This window comes from Polyodon spathula, chromosome 8, assembly GCF_017654505.1.
Source record: "Polyodon spathula isolate WHYD16114869_AA chromosome 8, ASM1765450v1, whole genome shotgun sequence".
In the NCBI taxonomy this organism is placed as follows: Eukaryota; Metazoa; Chordata; class Actinopteri; order Acipenseriformes; family Polyodontidae; genus Polyodon; species Polyodon spathula.
The window spans coordinates 8,496,296-8,512,377 of NC_054541.1; the positions used below are offsets into that span (position 1 = coordinate 8,496,296).

The 16,082-nt window shown below is 38.9% G+C and overlaps 1 protein-coding gene across 2 annotated transcripts in view; it reads right to left on the minus strand.

Annotated features, from left to right (window-relative positions):
• Positions 1-16,082, minus strand: part of LOC121319305 — a 61,309-nt gene that overhangs the window by 5,151 nt on the left and 40,076 nt on the right. For both annotated transcript variants that reach the window (XM_041256601.1, XM_041256602.1), the window contains exons 2-6: positions 7,628-7,805; positions 6,089-6,140; positions 5,794-5,881; positions 4,358-4,890; positions 1,417-1,560 (exon numbers count right to left, since the gene is read on the minus strand). In XM_041256601.1, the coding sequence (XP_041112535.1) occupies positions 1,417-1,560; positions 4,358-4,890; positions 5,794-5,881; positions 6,089-6,140; positions 7,628-7,767 (957 nt within the window). In that variant the 5' untranslated portion in view covers positions 7,768-7,805. The remainder of the gene's footprint in view (positions 1-1,416; positions 1,561-4,357; positions 4,891-5,793; positions 5,882-6,088; positions 6,141-7,627; positions 7,806-16,082) is intronic.

Genomic DNA, 16,082 nt, shown 5'->3' on the forward strand with positions numbered 1-16,082 from the left:
AGTTATACAGGAGACCTACAGTAAGAATTTACACACATACAGTAAATATTAACACTAAAATAATTGGATTGGTTTTTATTATGACTTTCTAGCCACATGTTTCAGGTGATCGTGCTAGAAAACAAGACCGGGTCCAATGTGTTCCATGCTAAAGGCAGCAAACTTAACTGTGCAGCTTTATATGGTTACACTGATACACCAGGAAGGGTTTAAACTTTTGTGCTTCACTGCCTCCATGCAACAGGAAATCACAAGACATATTTAGAAAGTGCAGAGCAGCTGTCAAACATGACTTGTATCTCATCATCTTCCACTCACATGCTGTCCGAGATTGCTAGTGCTTGAGAGTTCAGAGCAAATGGAACAAAAGCTGGACTTACTGTGGTTTTTAATATGAAGAAAGAAGTGAGTCACAAATATACACTTTGAAATGCATTCAGTATTACTATTATTGCACTAGGATAGAACAAGTTTTTGCTAGTAATTCTAGCCATTTGTTGTCCAAACATGTGTCTGGGAATACCCAGTAGAATTCACAACTACATATTTAAGCACTCTCAGTAAAATGGTTTAGGTTACCATTGTTATCTCTTAGGAACAAAGGCTTATTCTCTTCTGTTCTTGTGGATATCAGTGGCAGACTCACCTACCACCAAGTTAATAATACTGTACGGTTTTAATTGTTTCCATATTAACAGGATATGACAAAAGCAAAACATTGGCAAGTTTTAACCTGAGCACAGTAGCCTTGCGGTAAAACAAATCAGACCACATTCACGTCTAGAGATGCCTAATGCGTGGATCAAATGGGATGAAAATGATGCACAGGCTGAGCTTGACGGAAGAGCATGTTGCAACTTGAAATGATTTTCCTAGAGTCCGCCCTTTATAGAGATCCTTTTATATCATGCAAAACAAACAGAACAGCCTTATACACATGCTACCAGGCTTGCACTTTATATGCCGGGACAGAACCACTGAATGGAACATTCCAGGCGTACCCTGTCCAAATCTTAAAGGCTTAGAGCAGGGGTAGACTACACTGGTTATTCCAGTCCATTCCATTTCCAGGCTCATTATTCAACTGACCCTGCTGTAGATCAAGTCAATAATTAAGGACTTGGATGGAACAAGGTCTTCCACTGCAATGGACTGGAAGAGACGATTTTGTCTACCCAGATGGCTTTTAGAAAATGACATTGTTTCTCTGTTAATTCATCCAGCACTGAGAGCTTTAGATAAGTACGTATTTGACCTGTATTTGAATTTAGCCAGGGTCTTCCTACAGTAACAACTAACAGACAGGAGAACTGGAAAGCACTCTGTAATTAAATAGCAGTAAAGTGCACTGCACCATTAAACGTGTTGTGACAGGGCATTAATATTAAGCTTCAAGTAATTCAGTGAAGCACTGACCTCATCCGCATTGGCAGATCCCAGGGTTAGGTCCCCAGGGGAGAAGTTCTGCACCCCTGAATTTCCTGGGTAGAGGGTCGATCCGTCACCATCTTCCGGGGGCTTCCAGATATACTGCTCCCCATTGCCCACAAAGCCAGAGTCCTGCATCACAAAGTGGGTATGAAGCAAACACTGATCAGCTCTGTTGGCACAGCAGATCCACGGTAGTAATATTGAGGTAACACAGGGTCAGGTTTACAAAGCTTTTGTTCCAGAGCAGGTTTCACCACGTTTTCTAAAACTCATTCTGCGAGTATAACGTTTTGAAAATAGTGGTGCACTGAAGCAAGGTTAGTCCGCTTTGTGCCTCTTCATTCTTCATTGCCCAATATGAAATGTATCCTGCATGTGTAGAGGTATTATTACATGATGACACATTTATTTTCATCTGAAAAGCATGGTCCTACAGTGCAAACCACTGAAATGAAGCTAGAAATGAAATTCAGCCTCCATTGCTTTTTTAACTAATTTTTATATTTTTAGATCTGTTTACAATATATCTACATGTCAAACCTAGAGTTTGACAGGTTTAATTTCTCTCAAATATTAATATATATGAAGAACAAAGGGCATCTATTCATAACCCCGGACAGACCTTAAAAGTGCTTGCTTCTTGGAACACATTTAGAAAGTAGGGTCCAGCAAACATACATAGGAGCCATTTATACACCTTTGAGAAGGCAGCAGACATGGACATTTAGCATTTGTGGAGGTTTTTTCAACTTCGGCTCACATAATTCTCTTACTCATCCTGAGTGTATTCCTTAAAAAAAAACCTTGCCATAGAATACCACGGTCCAAGTGTAGTGAACAAGCGTGCCTTCCCCTTCATAACAGTTCATGCACTATCCTCTATGTATTCAGTTTATGCTCTATCCTCTATATGTTAAAAGTATACAAAAGTGAATTTGACACTGTCTACAGAATAAAATATGTGTTTTCATTTAATTGAAATCAATTTTCCTAATTCAAAACCAATACTATTAGTAAAAGCATGATTGCCTACTGATATGTTTAATTGAGGCGGACAAGAAAATGCCATGGTGATCAGTAATGCTTTACTGCACTTTCTTAAGCTTTTTACCATTGTACAGTATACAGTATCAGAAAAAAACCATTGACTGGGAGTCCAGGGAATCGACTGAAGCCATTAAAATGCCAAAATGCCATTGTCCTCATTTGAGGACAGACTACTTTGTAATGTTTTGGGTAAGATTATATATATATATATATATATATACAGAAATTAAGGTTCTTTCAAGAAAGGACCGGATTTGGGGGAGCGACAGCTATCATAGTTGGTTTTAAAATAATATACACACACACAATATATATATATATTTATATATATATATTACCCACACACACATACCCACACACCACACACACACACACACACACACATATATATATATACACACACACACACATATATAATTATATATACACACACACACACACACACACACACATTGTAGATATTAATTAAATGATTTATTGTTTATTATTTTAGTATAAAAGGTTATGATAATCACACCAGATCAATGTAAAGCATCCAGAGATGATAACTAACAAAAGTCAGAAAAGTGTCAACATTACGATTAAACACCAACATGAAACACACAAACATATATTTGTTTTAACTTTGTTCACTCTGAATCGTGAAACGAAATCGCCACGTGACTCGTTTAGAGCAGGGAGGGGAAAGAAATTTGCCATGACACCCACACCAGAGCAAATATAAAAGCACAGCCTGCCTCCCTGAATAACTGTCACTGCCCTCTGGTGGATATTACTGCTCTATGACAGGCAACCCAAACTGACTGAACCGATATCAAATACCTTACTGGCCTTTACTTTGAGGGATGTTTAAACAATTGTTTACGGTTGAGAATGCCCTGTTTCCACTCAGTCATATTATTTTTATATATTTAGCAGTCCAGGTATAGTTTTTTATTCTCCCCCAAAAAATGTTGACGGCTTTAGATTACAACCCATTAAGACACAGGGAAGTGATAATGCTATATTTGGGGCACAGAAAAAGTGTCACAATTATCACTGAAATGCAAATTCAACTGTCAAGATAGATTTTATAATACAGAAACATAAACACGGCCATGTCACTCTTTTTTTTTTTTTTTTTTTTTTTTTTTTTTAAATGTCTAGTTAACTTGATTTAATGGGCAGAGTGGAGACTGGAGAGAAAAAAAAATGCATGCATACAACTTCAAAGCAGCACCACACACAAAGCTAGACAGTTAAAGAATCTAGTTTATATCAATTATTTTGGTTGATACTGTCGCTCCCCCAAATCTGGTACTGTCTGAAAGATCCTTGATTTCTGTATTATACTGTCAATTCAATCCCTCCATCAGTTCGAACTGTCTTGTACACACGCTTGTCAACAACTTTGTGAAACTGCCTGCCGATGTGCCTTGTGCTACTTAGCGGTTAGCCATCATTATTTTAACTGTCAACAAACGATCTTTAAATCATATTCAAGTCACATTTATTCACAGGGATCAGAAAACATTATCCCACCAGCAGAAACTTGAATTGTCCTGTGATGAAAGCTTAAGACTGGCATTCTAATGTGATGCGGTACAAAAACCCTAAAAACACATTTTAAAAGGTCTTTAGAAACAATATTTATAACAGCAGTGATACTTTTTGCAGTTGCCATCACCTCGCTCAGAACATTGCAGCAATCAAGGATCTAGCTTTGCTGCAGATCTGTTATTGCTAGGTCTGTAACAGACAGTAAAATAAATCATTTTAGATCCCAGAATAATTGATTGATAATCCACATGCAAGCCAGAATAACAACACGTCTCTTGATGGGCTGTAAGGTTCTGGATATCCTACCTATGCCACCCTGACACACATACCCGAAACCCACCTTTGGGAAGGAATGTGAATAGAAAGCATCCATGCCGTTTATTCTTGAGGGATCATGTTTGCGTTGGCCAGGGAGCATCTCTGGGTTTGAGTAGCGGGTTTCCTGCTCTGCTGGCCTGGGATTGTTCTGAAGCTGCTGCTGCTGCTGGGCCTTGTCGGCCTTCCTGACTTTCCGCACACAGGCATACTCTGCGGTCACAGAGTTCTCAGCCTGCCTGCAGGGCTCCTGGCTGGGAGAAAGCGCCACACTGCCGTTCCCGTGGCTCTGGGGAGGCTGCTTCAGATGCTTGGGCAGCACGGTGGCCGCTGCTCCCGTCTCATTCCTGCCCCCCACGCTCTCATACAGGGCGTCTTCAGGGCCGCGGGGCTGAGACGAGGGCCTCCCCACCTCTGAATACGTGTGGTCTTTGTTCTCGCCGGGGCTCAGCGGGAGTGTGGGGAGCTGCCTGTTCTGGGGACATCTCAAATCCCAGTCAGATCGACGACTCGGGAGATGGAGCAGGTCCATGCTGACCGGCCGTTTTTTTTGTTTCTCTGAAAGAGAAACAAGCACTGAGAGAAGAGGAACTCTACAGATATGAACATCACTGTGTCATTAGAGTGCAGTTACTAAGCGGATGGTAATTAGTGCTACAAAAACACACATTCCCATTAGCTGTTCAAGTGTAGAATCTGTATACATACATACACACTCACACACACACACACATATTTGTGTGTTTTTTTACAATACACATACACACATTATATATATATATATATATATATATATATATATATAGAGAGAGAGAGAGAGAGAGAGAGAGAGAGAGAGAGAGAGAGAGAGAGAGAGAGAGAGAGAGAGATAGGACAAGGGGGCCTGTAATATAAGGTAATTGCTTTTGTTTAACTTAATTGCTAAATTTTTTTATTGTTAATTGTTCCCTGCACCTGGAAGTAATTGTAAATTAGAGCACAGTGCAGGGTATTTAAGGGGTGCAGTCAGTCTGCACAGCTCTGCTCTGAGCAATCAATACAAAAGTGCTGTGTTAAAACGGTGTGTTTTGTTTGACAGGTTCAAAGTGAAGTTAGGCTCAGTGTTTGAGCTAAGTGTTTATTTTGTTTCTTTATTTTTATGTATTAAAAATTAACGCACCCACCCTTGAAAAATCAATTTCTGTGTCCTGGGACTCAATCACAGGGGCAAACCGATGACCGCAAGTAACAGCCGTGTTTTTTATACATATAATTCCAGACACTTTAAATGAAAGTGTTACAATGTAAATACAATTCAAATACTATGCAACTTATAGTTCAATGATGCTTTCCATAGAAACCATGTCAAATCAATACTACAGCACAACTATGGCTGTTGTAGTGCTCTACATTAAAGTAATGCATGGTGACTTAATGAATCTGCTGTTTTCCAAACCTCATTGCAACTCAAACAGTTCTTACTTTTCCCATTGCACGGTATCATCTTCATCTCGTGAAGTCTTGTATCAGATTTGCTGATGGACCGGAGTTGTGTTTGTCTGAGCAAAGACTGTGGAACAAAGAATAGGAGCAATAAGAGCCTTCAGACTGTTTCGTAATACCCAGGACAGAAGAGCCACAGACACTAAATCAAAGAATAGCTGTTGGTGAAAATACAACAGGATCAACTAGGACAGGGACGTGGCGAACGTTTACTGGGATCCAGCATAGTACAGAACAGTTCACTTTGCATTATTAAAAGGATAATGTAACATACCATGTCCACCAGTTTCACCCCATCAATCTGGACCTTCTTTGTCTTCCTTTTCCTGAAATATAAAAAACAGATCAAGTGATGTTCAACAAAATGAGGCTGAATTTAGTCTGATTAGTAAAGTATATAGGAATTCTTTAAATGGACGTATATTACACATGTAGTGTATCTGACACACTGTAATAATGTGCTATCTGTACTGAAGACCAGAGAAATCCTACTCCACACATGAGAACACTTCAGTGAAAGTAAAGATAGGTTGGGGGGGTTAGCAAGGACTGAATTGAAACAACCCTTCTGTTTAAAATAATGCACAATAAAATAAAAAAAAGGCCTCGGTGTCACAACTCATCCAGGGCCGGCATCTCTAACACTATTGGGCCTCTGAACACTTTGCTGAGGTACCGGACAAGTTGAAGCCCAGAGAGAAGAGTGCTCCCTAGCATCAGTACCACTTCCTGAAACAGCTGGCATTTGCTGGCTGTCTCCCATTCAAGTACTAACACACCCAGGCCTGAATTAAAACAAAGGGTATGGCTGCAATGCACAAAACTGAGGCAATCCGGGCCTAGGCTAGCTTTTGACAACAAAAATGAGCATAATGAATACTCTGGCTCTGCCATTCTTTGAAATATTTCTACTGTCTTTTACATTAATGTGGAAGGGGAAAGCCAGCCAGTGAAGAGGATCACTGCAGGGCCTGAACTGCCATACGAGATAGGATCATCTTTTCTGCTGTGAAAACATGTTAACAGTTCAGTCCTTGACATCTCCAGCATACTGTAGCTAATGATGCAGACCCCGTAATGCATTACCGACTTCCATACCCAATCTCATCTTAGCTGTTGCGACATCTGAGGCCTCAGTTCTGGCCTCCAGTAACACAGAGCTGTCAATCCGTGGTGATCAGAGTGCAACTTTATAATACGCTGACTGAATGAATACTTATAACACTGTTTTGTCAATGCTGTATATTAACAGATGCCAGCATCACAAAATCCATTGACAGCTATTACGGGGTTTGATCTGAACGTTGCTGACAGTACACAGTAACAGGAGAATTAAATTACATTGATCTCAAATTATCAATCCCTGGTTTGAAATCAGTAATGTGAAACATATTAAATCATCTTCAGTCAGTTGTGGTTCATATGAAATGGTATTCCACTCTCAGCAACAAGACCACAAACAAATGTGTTTGATGTTTGCCAAGTGGCTTGTAATGCCTCTGTCTCAGGAGGTGAAGCTTCACATCAAGCACACATTCTCCTCCATGGCTCTCTAGTGAATTTTAGGCTGTGATCGTTCTTAAGTTGTATCTTTTACACAGTCCATGAACAGGAGCTGAGCTCTTGTGAGAAACATAACATTGTTTTTCTTAATGTACGGTTTCAGAGGGGACACCATTATACTGAAGACCTGAGCTTACTGGTTGTGGCTTTACGATTTATTTAATATTTAACTTGAGGCCCTTCATGACCACGACTAAACACCCTCTGACCTACAGTAACACGATATAGGTGGTAAAATGTGTCTGCTTACTTTTTGCATCCTACACACAGCAGTACAATGGCAGCCGTGACCAGGAAAGCAGAGGCAGCAGCAACAGTCCCCAGGAACAGGTCCTTGCCGTGTGAGGGAGACACTGGGGTTCCCTTCGAGCCAGTCAGCAAAGAGGCCATGGATGGAGATTCCACTCAAATATTTTTACTCCGAAGAACTGAAAATAAAATAAAAAAAGATATTAGGAGTAATACTTCAGTCATCCAGTTTTTACCAAGAAAGACAAAAGGGTACGGATGTTAATTAACCTTTATTTTTCCCCGAACCTTTAGAGAATTCATTAGGTGTTTCTGAAGAGTACTATATAGGCTACTGTGTGAATATAGAGAGATATGGTTAAGAGGAGGAACATCTTTTTTTTAGGACCTTATGCAAATATTTTCTAAGTTTGTTTTTCAATTTGAAGAAAAACTGGACCAATTTTTTTTTTCTCCATACCCTCACCCTGTGCCTCCTGCTCTAAATTATATGATCACGCTATTGTTGAAGCCTATCTTCTGTCTTAACTCCTCCCAGACACACCCGTCCAGCCAACAGCTGTTAAATAGAATATGATATACATCACATGCTTAGTGATTTAGTAATGCTGTTTAATTGCACTCCAGTCCCGTTGAAAATGGCATTTCATAACAGAGAAAAAAAAAAAAACCAAAAAAAAAAAAAATCACAGAACATCTGTTAGCAGTATGTTTCCTTATTGTTTTCTGGTGGGAACTGAAGCTTATTGCATTACTTAATGATTTCTATTAACACTTTTCAAACTGCATCAGAAGTAAAGTTATTTAAAAACCACGATGTAAAAGAAAAGTGTGCTCAAGCACAGTGGCAACATGGTAAAGTACACTGCTAAACTGCAAAGTGAGTTTATATATAGTAGGTCAAATTGCATGCTACAAACACTTCATAGGGTTTAAACAATTTCCATATGCTGCCAAGCCTTGAACTTCTGGAAAACAAAGATTTACCTACAAGGGACACCAAAGTATCCTGCATCACCCAATTCACAACAGCTCTTTATGCAATGAACAGCACTCGCAGCCTCTCACAGTTCACGATCCTAAATTACAGGTAAAGTCTAATCACGTTCAAATGTAAGCAAAAGAATGAAAAGAGTGCAGTCTGGGAGAGGGGGTCTGGCTGCTCTCACTCTGCATACAGCAGTCATTGTAACTTATAATAAAATCACAAAAAAACAGACCTCCTACTCAGGAGCTATTAGGGTAGTAAATGATCTTTTGATAAGCTCCGACACTGGCTTTCCTTCAGTTATAATTCTTCTTGACCTTAGCGCTGCCTTTGACACCGTGGACCAGTCCATTCTATTAAATGCGCTGGGGAGTTCAGTGGGTGTGGCAGGCGGTGTCCATTCTTAGTTTAGGTCTTATCTTTCTGATACGTTTCAGTATGTTTGTTGGGGAGTCTGATTTGTCAGAGGTTGTCTGTGGCATTCCTCGATTCTATTTTAGGTCCCCTGTTGTATTCATTAAATATGTTGCCATTAGTTAATATTATCCGCAGGCATGGAGACAATTTCCATTGTTATGCAGATGATACTCAGTTGTACTTGTCTTTCAATCCAGACAATCCCTCTACTGGGGCGCTATTAGCTGCTTGCTTTGCGGACAAAGTGTTGGATGTCACAGAATTTTCTGATGTTGAATTCTGATAAAACGGAGGCCATGCTTGTGGGTTCACAGCACCAATTAAAAAATTGATGATTTATGTAAAATAGATCTTAGCAGCCTTTCCTCAGAACTAAAACCTGAAGCAAGAAATTTAAAGGTCATTTTTATACCCTGTATCTGATGCCGAGAGGCTAATGCATGCTTTTGTTTCATCGAGAATCGACTATTGCAATGCACTTTTTTTCTGGGATTCCAAAGTATTTGGTGTCTCGTTTGCAGCTTATTCAGAATGCTGCTGCAAGAATTTGAACTAAAACCAGAAAAGGTGAACATATTACTCCTGTCTTGGCCTCCTTGCACTGGCTTCCTGTGCAGTTTCGAATTGATTTTAACATTTTATTTTTAACTTAAAGATCTTAATGGATTGGCACCCAGTTATTTACAACAGCTGTTGATCCCACACATTCCTATGAGGAATCGTAGATCTTAGCATGCAGGGCTCTTGGTTATTCCAAGGGTAAATACTAATAGTATGTGGGGAAGCGCTCTTAAATACCCTGCACCTGGCTCTAATTTACAACTACCACCAGGTGCAGGGGATTACTAAACAATTAAGCAATTAAACAATTAGACCCAAATGTGCATTCTCACAAGTTTTAGCAGGGAAGGATTTTAACCCCCTCCCTGCTACCTTACAATATACACACACACACACACACACACACACACACACACACACACACACACACACACACACCTTTTTATTATTGAAATCCATTATTACTGTTTTTTTTTTTTAAATATAAAATTTTGGAAAAGTATTTACTTTTACTTAAAATAGTCTTTATGATAATCTTTTTAATGCTATTTTATGTTTTATTGTGCTGTGTATATTATGTTTTCTGTAAAGCACCTTGGGGTCTGTGACATACGCTGCAAATAAATGAAATAAATAAAGAAATAAAATAATTGTGCCAAATCTTCTGCAACAGACTTACTGGTTCCAAACACTACAATGATCTACTGGAATTGTGATTGCAACTTGATTTGTATAAATCAGAAGCATCCTGACATACTTTTCTGCGTAATTGATACTGTAACTAAACCAGATCTTAACAGCACACAGATTAGAGAGAGAGAGAGAGAGAGAAGTATTAGTAAGGAAGTCTTCATCAGCCACAGATTGCACTCCCCGATCCTTTAATGGACACTCACACAAAAAAGCCCCATATGCATGCTTTTTGCAGGATTAAGTTGTCCAGGTGACTTTACCAATTATGACCAGGAATTAACATGGCTGATATGCGGACTGAGCTCTTTCTCACAACATTAGATGCTGTAAAAGGGTCATTAGAGGTTTTGATAAAATGTCAGGAATTCCAAAGTACCCATGCAACCTATATGGAGCATCCCGTACTTATATGCAATAGGTATTGTTATCCAGCAAATGCAAAGGGTTGGCCTCCCACAGTTTCATGATACAAATGCATCACATTTCAAAGACCTTCCTTCCTCTTAAAACCTCAGTATGTAGTCAATGGGTTGCTGATATGCAAATTTAATATGAAACTGCATATGGTTTCTTTTTTTACTTCATAGAAGGTAAACCTTTTACTGAAGCATTGCAGACATTCATATTAAACCCTTTTTACTGCTGCACAAAAACAAGCACTATAACCGATTCTGGAATGAATCATCTGTTATTCCATGCACCAAAAGACTGAGTTCAAAGAATATATACTATAACTGCATTAAATAATTCACTTACAATTCAGCAGAAGTTTTCGAAAGGTTGATCTGGTATGTTGATTTTGCAGTATTTATTTGTATATATAGTACTGGCACCTTCAGTCAAGCATGGGAACTACAGCTTAATTAAAGCCTTATTCTGTTTCTGAAGGACACAGTTGAGTCATATCACACAATTGTTAGTTTTTTTCATAACAAACAAGGACAACTGGCTCTCAAAATATACCCGTCCATATCTCAGTCAAATATAGTGTCACTATAGCGATGGGGGGGGGGGGGGGGGGGGGGGGGGGCTACTGATTTTCCATTCCGGGTAATAACAAATATAATTTTTCAAAAAAAATTACCAAATCCCCCCCCCTTTTAATCAATGTATTGATAATTAAATGTGGCATTTGAACATAAATATAATGTTGATAGTTAAAATTAGTAAATTAATAAATATAAAAAAAGAAGAAAAATAAGTAGTTTACAAAATCATTGCAGGGGTAAGTAGATTGTATTTTATAAAACAACATTATTTATCTTGCCTGTTTGTCCTGTGCTGGTCATTTTGTTATGGTATGATTTATAAAAAAAAAATAATAATATATAGGAAATAAATCACAGAAAATGCTCCTGGATTAAGTTGGTATCTGAAAAACCAAAAAAAAAGCTTAAAGTTGCCCCCCCTCCCCCATATGGCGTAACTGTTCACTACATAGCAAACGTACTTGAAGACCTGGCCCATTCGAGACTGCTGTTTAAACTCTGTTCAGTACAGTTTCTACTTGAAAGGTGCTACGTGACTCATATTACACCGCTTTAGAAAAACATTTCCGACAACACCAAGAACTAGAACACTGAATACTGCATTCTTTCCACTCGCTTCGCTGTTGCACCACCTTATACTGGTATTGTTCTGAAGATGCTCTGGTAGTGCAATGTACCCTTTCCTACGACTGAAATGCCACGGGTAACAGTTTTGATCAAGGCAAGAGTCCAGTTAGTGCTACTTCTATTTCAAATGTCACTGTTTTATATACGTTATAATGAAAGGTACTCTTGCTTTTGTGTTCACTCATTTTGTTGTATTCAGCAGGAGTTCATTTTAGTATCAAAACTAACTGTTTTACACAAAGAATCCATTTAGTCAATTTTGGTTCAAGGTAGATTGTATCCAGTAAACCAAAGCCAATGAATAGTTTTGCATTATTCATTTAACATTCATTCAAATTCATTTGCATACTTTGCTTCCCTGTTATGAAAATCACCTACTAGTAAGCAGTATACAGTAACAAAACTTAAAAGTTGAAATCCATCTTTTCGTTAATGCTACAGAAAATCCAAGACATTTTTTTCTGAACAATTACCGGTTTTCTTTAAAGCAAATCTGATCTTAATAAAGGATTACAGCAACCACAAAAAAACAAACATCCTCCTTTAAATCAAGTGTGAACACTACTGGAAATTCAGCTTATAATGACAGTAAAAGGGAAAACTGCTAAAGCGTGTAATCGAATCTGCACAAAGACAACCTCTCAACTACATTTCAGTATTTCGTCTGGCACTCTGCTGGCATGTAGCTATATACAGTATCTGAACAAGAACGAGTTAAAACTGAGCTCAAACTAAACAAACCATTGTTTTGTGAACTGACATCACACTGTGACAATCCTGTGTTTCACATTTACAACCACAGCGAAACTAATCATTTTCCATAACTGGGTACATGCTACATCATAAACCATTAGATCATCCCCATTTCAAAATGAATCATTCTTTCTTACACAAACAGCTGCTTGTGTTTTGGGATCCCAGGGCGAACTATAATCCCCATCACAATGTAGAAATTTGACTTTTCAGGATGAATTTGGCAGTGAACCTAATGCTGGCAAGGTCACAGGGATTATTGTAGAGTTTGGAATTCGTAAATTGTTTTTAATAAAGGTGTACAGCAAATGGATCCCAAGATATAGCCTACAATAACTCATCCAGTCAGATGCGGGACTCAGGAAAAAGTATGTCACAGTGACCATTCCACACACTCTCGACTGTTAAGAAATATCTACCATCTGCATCACAACTGAATAAGCGATTATTAGATACAGCTAAAAACCGAAGGAAGACCAATGATAATACAGATAATGCAAACTACCTTGACTATATGGGAACCAAACTCATGTTGTGTTTCTTTATCCACAACCTAGATGTAATATAAAAAACTCATTTTCTGTATATATATATACTTTTATAGTCTAATATATATATATATATATATATTCTATATATATATATATATATACTACCTTATCTTACTGCAGAATGACTACTTATGCTTACTGTTCCCGGCCAATACGACATAGTTTACCCCGATACCCAGACGCAATTTTGTTTGCCTACCAAAACCAGTGGTAATAAGTCGTTTGTCGTATTTTAAGTTGGCGTGCGACGCTAGAGACAAATTTCCATAAATTTGGTCCCTCACAAATTTTTATCCTTGCCACATCTTTTGTCATACAAAGTAAAGAAACTCTGAGACTTGCAAACTCTGCTTCTGGGGAATTAATGCTGGTATTTACGGTTCCTTTTCCCTCGTCCTCCCCTCCTGCAGTTGCTCATAACAAGTAGTGTTTGTTTCACCAGCCGCCCTGAACAGAACTGCAAGTTTACTCTTTCAGTTGCCAGCCACTGACGTATGTAATGGCTATATCAGCAAGAGGGTCCTTTTACTCAGGCCAGCGTTATCTAGTGAACACCTACTGTGGGTACAGTTTGCTTTTGTATTGCTGGCAATACAGAGGTAATCACTACATGGCTCTGGCCCCTACTCCAATAAAGACTCTTTGACGGATAGGTCTACGTCCAGATAACAAAAAACACACTATTTGAGTAAGTACAATAAAAAGGAGTAAGAGCGTGTGACGGGGAACTGCCCCGTCTATATGAATGTGTTTGGAACTGGCAGGGGGGGGGGGGGGGGGGGGGGGGGGGGGGGGGGGGGGGGGGGAGGGGTATGTGACGGGGAACTGCCCCGTCTATATGAATGTGTTTGGAACTGGCAGGGACGGGGGTAAATTCCTCCTTGCCAGGAAACATGTGAGAATGTGGCTGGCGTTCTAATTGAATGATTAGTAATTATTGATTAATTGGGCTCCAGCCACAGGGGGATAAAAGCCAGGGGACAGACCCTGGCTGGGAGGTTTTTTTTTTTCTGTTTGGGAGTTTGCTTTGTGTTGGAGAGTTTTTGTGTCTAGAAGAAAGGAGTGTCTTGTTTTATAAGACTTGGATCCTGACCGTTTATTTTGTAAGTTCACTTTGATTATTTGTGTTTTGAATCTCTTTCTGTTGGCCCTTGTGCCTGTTTATTTGATTATTTTATTTAATAAAGAACTTTATTTTTGACTTTACATTGTCTCTGAGCCTTAGCCCTCTGTCATCCTGTCACAGAGTGATATTAAACAGTTGAGGGATAGTGAAAGAAAAACACTACAAAGAGCTTCCAGTGACCTGAATGATTATGGTGCAATGATTATTTCAATGAACACCTCTGACACACTGCTCATCATGAAGGGTGTTGGGTATTTTCTTGCATGGTTTTTGAGCAGTATGATTACACCGTGTAACAATTTTTTTTTGTTTTTTTGTTCCTGGGTAGTAAGTGTTATTTCCTAATTGCTTATGCCTCAAAAGTATAGAAAAAACTTCGCTTTTGTGACCAGGACAGTGATATTTCAAAATATCACTATTTCCAATAGGAAAATGGGCAAATGTGTGTCTTTTCGTTCATAGTTAGAAAAAAAAACAACATATGCATCCAAATTAACATGTATTAATACTAAAGTAATACAAAAATGACTACAAAAGATTTAGAAGTGAGTAGTTTTGAGATTTACGATTATACTGTATTTACAGTTGATCGCATTGGTCAGTCTTTCCAGGGCTTTATAGACAGGCTGCCAGCAAGGAAGTCACTCTGTGTATGATGGATAGCTCCCTGCTTGGAGACATTCCAATGCGTAACTGTGCCATGGAATGATCATCTATGGCTGCTTTGTAGGGAAGGTGTCGCACACTCTTCTCTCCATTGAACAACATACGGTCTTATTTTGGTTGGTGTGGACATTACCTAATATTTGGCTTCCCTGAAATACCAGCTCAATTATTCTTTTAGAGAATATACTGAGTGAAAACACTGACAGGAGACTACTTTCTGCAAAGACTAAATAACAAGGCAAAAATGACCATCCAATTTTCTTTTGAATGCTGGATTGTTCTGCTGGTCAGACAGCATGTGGAGCACAGGTGGGTGGAGGGTATTATTACCATTACATTTCAATGAAGCTATGGAATAGGTATCTCTTCGTTGCATAAAACATAATTACCTTAATTATGTTCAGCACTCTCTCCAGAGAAGAGACACTCTACACACCTATGTTTGAAAGGTCTGAAGCGCACATTTCTTTCTGTTCTTAGGGCGTGTGTGTGCAGCCCGGGGTTGCTTTGCAAAGCCCTGGTGTAAATCTCAAAGACTCAGCTTGTTTGGTACGGTCTTGCAGCCTGCACCTGCAGCCTGGCGGTTTCTTACATTTGCAGCCTGCAGTAGATAAGGCACACTCTGAGTTTGTTTTCCAGGAAACCCTGACAGAGCGTCAGAGCGGATTTAAGCAGGTCTTTCACATATCAGCCTGAAAAGTAGGTTACACACAAGGCAGGGCTGTTTGTCTGTTGCATGCCTCCCACATCCTTGTGTCTTGCAGACAGACACTAAGCAAGCAGCATTTATTGTTCATAGGAACAAGCACGTTTCTTTTCATGTCAGGTTTGAATTAAACAGACACACATACACCGACATATGGTGCTGAGAATCCTGGGTGTAAACGAGGAGGAAGCCAATTGCGTAAAATCATAGTAGATAATTTATATATATTATATATATATATATATATATATATATATATATATATATATATATATTTATGATCCCTATGCTTTCCAAGATGCATTACATAGCTCTACTTGAAAATTAAAGGCACTCTTCAAATCATTATAAATATCAAGGCTGATTGTAGTGCAGCACA